The sequence below is a fragment of the Asparagus officinalis genome, chromosome 7, assembly GCF_001876935.1.
Source record: "Asparagus officinalis chromosome 7, Aspof.V1, whole genome shotgun sequence".
Classification (NCBI taxonomy): domain Eukaryota; kingdom Viridiplantae; phylum Streptophyta; class Magnoliopsida; order Asparagales; family Asparagaceae; genus Asparagus; species Asparagus officinalis.
Genome location: NC_033800.1, coordinates 60,851,321 through 60,861,950, shown reverse-complemented (window position 1 = coordinate 60,861,950; position 10,630 = coordinate 60,851,321). Strand labels below are relative to the sequence as shown.

At 38.1% G+C, this 10,630-nt stretch overlaps 2 protein-coding genes across 2 annotated transcripts; one reads left to right on the top strand and one right to left on the bottom strand.

Moving 5' to 3' along the window:
• On the bottom strand, positions 203-1,747 carry LOC109848713 (phosphatidylinositol 4-kinase gamma 8-like). The gene has a single exon (XM_020418362.1). It carries the CDS (start codon positions 1,699-1,701, stop codon positions 484-486), a length of 1,218 nt encoding a protein of 405 aa, XP_020273951.1. The 5' UTR covers positions 1,702-1,747; the 3' UTR covers positions 203-483.
• LOC109848715 (cysteine proteinase inhibitor 12-like) lies at positions 6,675-9,925 on the top strand (the record flags this gene model as incomplete). Its single annotated transcript, XM_020418363.1, has 4 exons — positions 6,675-6,839; positions 7,288-7,510; positions 9,545-9,690; positions 9,790-9,925. Coding segments are annotated over 4 exons (669 nt in total), but the record flags the coding sequence as incomplete, so codon positions are not given.

Below are 10,630 nucleotides of genomic sequence, written 5' to 3'. Positions count from 1 at the left end.
GTTCACTTGATTTTGCTTTGAGTTGGAAATTTGAGCCGACTATTTTTTGGACTCCTACAATGGGAGACTGTCGTGCCTGTATTTAAATAGGACTTGTTTTAACTGCCTTGGAGGGGTAGGGTTTTTATGGAACATATGTAAACTTAGAAACAACACAAGTAGATAACTAGTTATGTACATTTGTAAGTTTGCACACCATAAATGATCAATATGGAACATCATATTAGGCAGATGAAAGGTATCAAGGATACTTCATTCCCCATAGGGACATCCATCAGGGATTTGCTACTGAAACAGTATCTTCATTCTTCAAGTACTCCACTGCTCAAACCTAATTGGATCTACAAACCATATGCATGGTACACCACCTATTCAATGTACAGATATGGCATACATCCTCCATTAGTTTCATGAAATACCCTATCTAGAAGCTCTTTTAGTTTGCATCATCTCAATTTCTCTCTCTACATCTCTCTGGGTTTCTTAAAACTTGCATGAAGTTCCTAACCTTTGCTTCAACCCCATGCTCTTCCTTGCCTCAAAAGCCACAGGCAATAGTTGCTCAAACCTCTCCAGAAACAAGCCCCATTGTTCCTCACTCATCCTGTTGAAGGAGATACACTTGCCACTTGAACTTTCACCAGATTCATGGTTAAGCTCTGCAGCTGTCAGGCTCAGGCTCTTCGTGATACTTCCCAACTTGGGTTCATCTCTCTCATCATCAAAATTATCCCCATTATCTTCTTCTCCTCCTCCTTCACTCAGAGTCCCCAAAACATTTGATTTCACCTCATTCATGCTTCGAAGAAACAGAGGAATATCAAGCACATTCTCGATACAGCTCTTTGTGAATCCGACATCATCACATTCCATCTCAAACTGAACAATCGGTTCATCATCTTCATCATCATCACTGTAATCACTATCTTCACTGCTGCTATCATCTTCTAAGAAGAAGCTAGTACTGCGTGTGCGGATTGAGTCTTCTGCTTGGTTGCAGAGGGCTTCAAGCACACTCGGTTGTTCTTCAATCCCACAAAAATCCCTTGTCATCATGCTTCCAATGTCAGCCAAGCAAAGGCCTTCTGCTGCTGCCCTCTTAAGAAAGATAGTACAGAGAATAAAAATTCTGATGGCTGACTCCTTTAACGACGGCAGCTCAGACCGAAGAAGTGTCGCATCCTTAAACGGGTCCAGCACTGATATATACTCGGTCTCAATCTCTGAGAAAGGAACAGTGGACTGCGGCCACCACTCAAAGTAAGGGTCATCGAGGAATTCCGGTAGGCAAAGGCCATGATCGATCGGCACAAGCTCGGCCATTGGAGACGGCTCATCTCGATAGCTTCCATTTGTCACGTGCTTCCTGACTAGGATATTGCCAGCGTGGCGATCGATGTTGAGGAGCCTCACATCAAGAATGCCGATACGGTGGACAGACGTGACGGAAAACCTTGACGGCCCCAGATCACCGGCATCAAAATTGTGTGGCACGAATCTCTGAATGGAGGCAATTTTCTTGGACAGCGTGCCGGAAGGAGAGCCAGCAACGGAATGAAGGGATGGATGAGAAATCTTGATAAGGGCAGTCGGAGGCACGCCAGAGAAGCTGCCATGGTCAAGGAGATAAGCAGCGACTTCACGGAGGCCGGTCTCACTGGCGTACATAGAAACCCTAGACCCAGCTGGGCGACCGAGCATGCTGAGGGAAACTGGCTGCGTCGGCCTATTGGCTTGAATAACAGCAAAACACCACGCTTGAACGGTTACGGAGGAGTAGGCCCCGCGAGGCCGTGGAGCCGGGATAGGAAGTTCAACCAGAAGCCAAGGCAATGGCGGTTTCGACGACACGAGGGCTTGAGTGCCTTTGGCTCGGGAGCTACGCGGATGATCTCGACATGGGCGATTCGGTCATTATGATCGGTTGCGGATGCATGAACAGCGGAGAAGCATGGGGTGGAGTGCTTTCGGTGGAAGTGGTAGCGGCGAGGGGAGGGGGAGAGGGTGGTTGTGGGAGAAGTCGGAGATCGGATGGGGGAAGGAGAGGAGGCGGAGGCGGCGTTTCCAGGGTTTGAAACCATGAGGATGATGGTTGAAGTCGAGGACCACGGCCATGGGAGATGGAGATGGTCTCAGCGAGGGAGGAGGGGAGCTGGGGCTTGTAGGCATGCATGTATCTGTTGCATTTGCACTCTTGGTTGAAGGAGGTGAGGCAAGGCAGGGGTGAGGCGAGGCAGGGTTTTTTTACAATTTTGGCCCCTTTTTTATTCCTTTTAATTTTACTGGTCTTCCTTCTCTTGATGGTGGTGTTCCTGTAGAATTATTGGTTCCATGGGTCTGATTCCGATTGAGATCCAGAATCCTCCATGGCTGAAACATCCATCAGGTGCACCTGAAAGAACAAATGAAAGCAACGGAGGGCAATGATTACAGCGCCCTCTGTCATAATGAAAGAATTTAGCATAATTTCTGATATGCGAAGTATGTAGATGCAGTTTGATACGTTACGGTTTGCAAATTGGTTACTGAGAATGTTTTCATTCAAGCAGCCACAGGTTGAGCAGAATGTCTGATGTGCAAAGTATTAGGGTGCAGGTTTCTTAAGAACTGTGTTATAGTCTGATGTACAGTGAATTAAGTTGTGGGGGGGTAAATTTGTTGTTGAAAAGCTAGAAACGTTATGTGGTTGCAAATTGACTACAGTGAATTCTGTCAGTCTTATCCAAAGGAACTGCAGGTTTGGTCCTTTTACGATGAGATTAAGACATGCGTAGTCGTGTACACTAGTTTGTGTATATGTTACATGATAATCTAGAGGCATGAATGTGACTTCAGAGTTGCACAATCAGAATCCTCGATTCCAATTCAATTCATGTAAACTCAGTTCATGTTGTCTTGTCGGAAAGGTGAAATCAACAGAATTTCGACGTGATTATTGGTATAAGTGGAATAAGGTAAATCCCAATTCCGCACATTTCGGTAGGGAATTTGGATAACCTGTCGAAACCTGAATAATTCTGAAATGTTTCACAATCAGAATCCTCGATTCCAAAGGTTGAAGGAATCTCGAATAATGCAATGAGGGAAAGTATTAATGTGTTATGAGACGTACCTTGTGATAGTCTATAGCAATCTGTGATGAAGAAATGTTTTGCATTTGGATGGGGCTATCAGCCGAACTACATGGCCAAATGAGCACGGCAAGGGTGTAGAAACTATGGCGAGAAGAGCAGAGACCAACGACGGTGTAGGTTATCACGGGGGTGGTGAAATTGTGCGTTAAAAAGGGGAAGGAAGGAAGGAAGGAAGGAAGCAGCGATGCGAGCAGAGAGAGCGATGGCGACGACTGGCGTTCACCCCCACCACCGCGCTTCCTTTTGAGTCAGGGCCGAGAGATCAATCTCACCCCTCCCACCCTTTTTATTTTTTTGTGACTTTTGCCTCTATCTCTCCCCCTCCCCTCTCTATGGAGCCATTTTTTTCTTCTACTAATCTTCTTCCTCTTTAACCACTTCTCATGCGGCTCCACGCACAATGCGGCCTTTGCTTCCCTATTTTTAGTTAGGACTTTCTCTGTTTTGTGTCTTCTTTTCCTTTTTCTCTTCAACGGTAAAGTGGGATTCAAAATTTTCTATATTCTTCAGGGAGGAAAGTTTTGACATGATTACCCAATGAGAACTTTACGTATTTGGAAAAAGGCAAAAAAAAATAAAAAGGGGGAAAACAGAATTGCAACCTTTTTGTTAATTCTTTCTATCAAGATAATTTCTTATTTGGCTCCGTTTGGATACCATGGTGTTTTACTTGTTTTCATGGTGTTTTTGTCAAAAATAAAACACCATACGTTTGGAAATCATGATGTTTTTTGAGCTAAATCATCCTCAAACCAAAAACACAACACTTATTTCAAAACACCTTTTAGGTATTTTAAGTTTGGTGTTTTGGTTTTGAGTTTGAGAAGGTGTTAATATAATATCTAACATAATATATTAAATGTAATTAATATAGAGTTATTATCAACATGCTTATTATATTATGCTATACTATACTAGATTATAGTTAATTTAATATATTAGTAATATTTATTAAATAATATAAAAATATAATAATTAAAATATCTTATATAATAATATAATAACATATTAAAATACTAGTGTTTAATATGTTAGTAATGTATTATATAATAAAAATAATAATAAAATATAAATAAACTAATAAAAATAATAAAAAGTTATTGATAATAAACAATAATATAATAACGATATAATAATATACTATACAATAGTATAGTCGCTATAATATTATTAATTTTTTAATAAATAAATTATGACAAATTAATAATCATAAAATATTATATAATAGTAACATATTTAATAATAAAATAATATTATAATAATATATTGTATAGTAAATATAATATAAAATAAAAATATATTATATAATAAATAAAATAATTAATAAAGTAAAATAATTTTTAATAATAAAATAATTTATTGCTAACAAATATTAATGTAAAAATAATATATTCATAATATAATAATATTTATTTATATCATAAATACTAATATATTATTAAAGTACTAATAATAAACTCTAACATATTAAAAACTATAATATATTATATAATATTAAAATATTTATAATATATTAATTTATTAATAGCATACTAGTAATAACATAATATTAACATTATTAATAATATTATATTATATGAATAATAGTATAATATTATATTAATAATAAAATAATATTATTATAAAAATATTAATATAATATACAACAATAACAAATTGATATACCAAAATAATTAAATATATAATTATTTAAAAATAATATGTAATAATTATAATATAGTATATCATATAAATAAAATATACATATATTATATAATATTATATTGGGCATTTAGGTTTTACTAATCCTAATAATAGCTAATAATGTCCACTAAGATATTATAATATTGTTATTTAATAATTATTTTATTATAATTTAAAATATACATAATTATAAATCGGATGGTTTAGATCTAATGTTATAATGGGTCAATAACTAGTGTTGATAAAAACACTTAACACGGTGTTTTTAAAAATATTTTCAAGGGAAAGAACATAACCAAAGGAAAAGCCCCGTGGTTCCAACCACGAAGCCTAACTAAATAGTTATCATGGATTTTAATAAGGTATTAAATGGTCCCTAAAGGTGCATAATAGTAATTGAATGTGCATTTAAAAAGATATGTCAAGCGTATACATTTGATTATTGGAGCTTCTCGGATTTGTTGCACGATAATCCAAGGTGATTGACATTTATTTGATGCACATTAAATGTCAATACATACCGAGTCTATTTGAGTTTCTTGTCTCCTTAGTTGATCTTTCGAAGACCATTGCTATCATCAAATTTAACTTGTCAGCGTGACCGACAAAGAGTCAAAAATAACTCATGCCCTTAAAAAAAGGTTGCCGTCCTTCAATGGTGCTAATTAGGCGAGTTTAAATAAGGATATAATATCAACGCCACATTTAGTGGAATCAAAAAGGATTAAGGGGTCGTGGCAGCACGCGTATAAAAGTTTAGGGGCGGTGTCTGAAATAAGCCTTATGGGTAAAACATCGATGATGCCCGTCATTAAAAGTTTGCTTATGGGCGCAAGCCAGGCTAAGGTGGCGCCTTATGTTTCGATCATCATTCATTGCTTGTTAAGAGCGAGGAATAGCAGGGAATTGCTTACAGAGCATTTGAAGTCTGCAACTAGCAATATTAGTCTGCCTCACAAATGAGCCCATCAGAGATAATGCCCTACCGTACAAGTAGAAAAGGTAGTTAGAAAGCAAGGTAATTTAAAAACAGTTTTATCCGCAAACAACAAGGGTAGTAAGCGTTAATATGCCTCTAATATTCGTCAATTATTAATTAGGTATAAATATTATGCAATAGTCAACCGAATTCGCTGTACACAGGCAGCTACCAGAGAAAGGTAATCAAAAGAAAACTAGCTTTAAAATTGATTGTCATCAAGAACATAGTACTCTTTCTTCTGATATCTACAGAAAAGTGTTTCCTTTCGGTAGCATATTTTGGTATTTATGTTTTGTTATCATAGGTTATGATTTTGACGGTAAAAATAGCAAACGCCTGGTGATATAAAATATAAATATAATATACACTCCACAACGATATGAAAGTAGATTTGGGGTCCAATCTTTTGTTTCATCGAGCATTTCCTGCCTAAAGAAAAAAGCGTTATTTAAAGTTGAATCTGAATGAGAAAAAAAGAATGGGAAGACGAGGAGATAAAATAATTAGCAATCAGTGGAGAGATGTAATATTCGTAACCTTCCTGGGTTATTATCGTCACCCGAGGCAGTAGACGCGTTGCTATGCATTCTGAAGATCTCCCGAGTCCAATGAGTCAACTAGGTCTGCTAAAATAACAATTTGCTCACCAACCGACGGACTCAGCGTAGACCCAGAGAGCATCCCGGTCCCTAACAACGGCGTGTCCTCAGTGCCGAGCTCCCCACGGCGGCGCGGCCGAGACTCGATACGGTTATAAGCAATAAATGCCAGCGGTGTACCAGGGCATGCCGAGAGACCTCGATAAAAGGGGGGGAGCAAAGGAGAGGCAGTCGAAGATGAGTTGTCTCATTTCTCTCGTGTTATTATTGTGATATTTGCCTATATTTGCCAATGGATCGGCTTCAGATCCTGATCATCGTCAAGAGGAAAAGGATGGTGCGCCCATTTTGGGGGGGATTCACCAGAGGAGCGTCGGAGAGAACAGCGCTGAGATCGAGGAGCTCGCTCGCTTCGCTGTTGATGAGCACAACAAGAAGCAGGTTCTTGTTCTTTTTCTATCAGGGTTTTCTAGTTTTCGGTGACTTTTTTATTCAAAATCCAATCTTGTACTATATATTGTAGCAGTCTAAATCGATGCTTTTGTAGTATTTAACGCGGATGGAGTTTAGAATTAGACCAGTTTAGGTGTTTTTGTGTATGTGAATTATTGTCGGTGTCTGGGTTTAGAATTGAGAAACCCTTTATTTTCAAGGGTGTTTTATTTTTATATTTCACTTTTACATTTAAGTGACTTTTTTTCTCCCTTGCTGTTTTTATGATTTTTATTTTGAGGTTGATGGGTTTTCGTCCAATTTATGTCTCAATACTGCTTAATTGCACGATTTTGAATGATTTCTTTTTCTGCGTCCTCCGATTTATGATTTTGTTTGATATTTATTCTAGTTTGGGCTAGTTTTGCTCAATCTGACGAAATCATTTGGTCTGCAGAACGCCCTTTTGGAGTTTTCTCGAGTGTTGAAGGCGAAGGAGCAGGCGGTTGCAGGAATTATGCACTATTTGACCGTGGAGGCCATTGAAGCTGGGAAGAAGAAGATCTACGAGGCGAAGATTTGGGTTAAGCCGTGGCTCGACTTCAAGGAGCTCCAGGAGTTTACCCACACTGGAGACTCCTCTCCCACCATCACCCCTGCCGATCTCGGTGCCAAGCGAGGTAATCCATGCTCAGGTTGGTATGAATTTTATTGAGTAAATATTTATTCTTGAAATCAAGTTGGTTTGAAGGTTGAATTTACCATGAGTGCATTGAAACTTTAGCATTTGATATTTGCTTTTAGTTGATTTTCGTGTTCAACTTGTTGGAGGAACTGTGATCTGAATTAGCTTTGAAGGCCAACTAGAGATGCGCTGATATAATTAGATATGAGATTAGGGTGTGAATACAGGTGGTATGTGGTAGAGGAGAAATTATGGATGCATTATCGTAGTTGGAGAACTATTTGTGGAGCATAAAGCACTTTCACAGTTTACCTTGTCCATTTCTTCCCCATGAATTTGTTGTACGGTTTATCTTTGCCCATTTCCCCCTATGAGTTAGTTATAAGGTGTATCCCCCCCAACCCACCACCAAAAAAAAAGGAAAGAAACTTACCATTCATTGCTTCACATAGGTTCACTTAATTTGAAATCCAAAGATAAATAAGTGAACTCGTTAATGTCTGATTCATTTATTCGCCTTACTATATATAAATGATGGGTAACCCCCCCAACCCACCACCAAAAAAAAAGGAAAGAAACTTACCATTCATTGCTTCACATAGGTTCACTTAATTTGAAATCCAAAGATAAATAAGTGAACTCGTTAATGTCTGATTCATTTATTCGCCTTACTATATATAAATGATGGGTAATGTGCATGTTCTATGTGCAGAGTTAGGTTATCACTTATAAATAACGACCTAACGCTTTTTATAAGTAAAACAACAGAAGGATCATGGGTATATAATTGTATCCTTGTGTCCAAGATTTGGATGATTGCTGCCTCCGGCTACTGATGTTTGTGTCAACAAGTCATTGCTTGGGAGGGATGAAAGAATGGGCAAGCTACTAGCTTTCCATACTCGAATAGTTGACCAATGAAGTCTAATAGCTGTTCTCCTATCATGATCCTACTGTTGGTGACATAATCTGGTTAAATACGTCTAGTAGTTGTTGTTCAGTAAATAGACATATATGCCTCCACCTTCACCATGTTACTCTATAAATTACTCGCCGATTAGGTGTAGAAAATGGAATCAACCTTCTCTCTCCTGACTTTAAAACTCATTGGTAAAGTCTAAACTCACTATTAAACTCTGACTGCTAGTTCATCATTCAACTGTTGAATATCTCAAACTCAAAACTCAAACCATTTAAAATTTTGAGTTTACTTATTGTAGAAGGATCCAACATCCTCTTGCATGTGTTTCTCTCCTTCCCCAAATCTGTTATGTATTATATAGTTGTCTTTAGACTGGATAGTAGAGTTGGTCACAGTGTTTGTTTAGATATAGGAACTCCATATGAAACAGTGGCAGTTCAACGAGTGGGATGATGAATTTTTATCAGAGTGCCCTTGTCATATGCGGGGGTGTTCTAAGCCGTGAGAGGGTAGCGGGACAATTTAGCAATTTCAGGTTTCGACGGTCCTTTTTTTTTGTACAGAATACTGTGTTACCATTAAACTATACTGATAAGATTCTTTGCTCAATGAAGGATGCATATTACTTCATCCTCCTTTTTCTTTTGGGGAATGAGTATATCAGAGAGGAAAATATCACTCAGAATTTATATAGCTAGGCTATCTCATGCTCAACATCTATCTGTACTGAAGTTTTAAGAAAGAACACCCTTTTGTTATACTTTTGGCGTGTCTCGCATTTTCGTAAATCTTGTAGATGCCCCCACACTTTGAAATAATTAGCGTCAGTGCCTTCACACTTGGAAAATTCAGTGGAAATACGATCACACATGGAAAAATTAGCGGGAAATGCCCTCACTTGGAAAGATCCGGTAACAAACCATCCATTCCTTTGCCTATTTGACTACACCACGCTCCACTAAGTTCTAGTTTAGGACTGAAGCATTGTTATCTTGTACTAATCTAGTCTGAATAATTTGGTGCTAGCCATCACATGTGTAGTGTGTGTTTCTTTTTACACCAAGGCATTTGATATGGTCATATAACATAAGCCCCATGATGTGCCAGGTGGGCATGAGCGTGGATGGCGCATGGTCCCACCCCACGATCCCACTGTCAAAGATGCAGCGAATCACGCTGTGAAGACCATCCAGCAGAGATCCAACTCCCTTGCTGCTTACGAACTTCTTGAGATTCTTCATTCAAAGGCAGAGGTTGTTTTCCCTTCCTTGATCTTGTTTTTGCTCATTTGAACTACGTGATTCGTTCCTGTGCCCTTGAGAAGATAATTTGGGCTTTTGTCGTTATTTCAGGTGATTGAAGACCTCGTGAAGTTTGACTTGCTTCTCAAACTGAGGAGGGGGAGCAAGGAGGAGAAATACAAAGTGGAAGTGCACAAAAATTTGGAAGGGAACTTTCATTTGAATCAAATGCAAGAGGAGATGTAAAGGAAGGGGGGGGAAAACCACGGTTATGAATAATTGTGTGGTAGTTACTTCACCATGTTACTTCTGATGGAGTTTTGCTGCTTGTGGCGAGCTTTTAGGTGTTGTACGGTATTATGCCCGAGGAATAGGCTAACATGTGGGATCTAGGCTTAGAAATTTAAATAGATACAAGTTTGGATGGTAATGGTTGATAAAAGAGGAAATGTGGGCCCTCCCAGGCGATTATTTGGTTTCTTTCTTTTCAACGAATTAACCAAACACGCCAGGTGAGACTTCAAAGTATGGTATGCTGCAGACAAACTTACTACTATGGAATATCGTTTTATCACGTGGATGATGTTTAACCTTCTTGTGGTTTTAAAATCATGGCTAATGTTCTGCTTTGCTTTGCTGATCGTATAATGTTTTCGTACGGTTGCGATTCAGTTGTTCGACAACTTTCATGTAGTCTGCACATCTTCTTGATAGAACTAAACTTCAGTTCTCTGTTTGTTACAGATAATTATGATGCTCAAACAAAATTTCTTTGAAAGTTTTAGGTGTTATTTTTGTTACGTGCATTTAGCGTATAATAATACGACAATCGCCAAACCTTATTGTAACTGCGAAGTTAAATTTTAGCTCAGTGAAAGAGACTGTTAAATGATACTAGTATACTACAATCCTGATTAAAAAGAGATTAAAAAGAGACTGTTAAATGATACTA

Bases quoted from the DNA above. Each gene is read 5' to 3' on its own strand.
- LOC109848713 (XM_020418362.1), bottom strand. From the start codon at position 1,701: ATGCTCGGTCGCCCAGCTGGGTCTAGGGTTTCTATGTACGCCAGTGAG.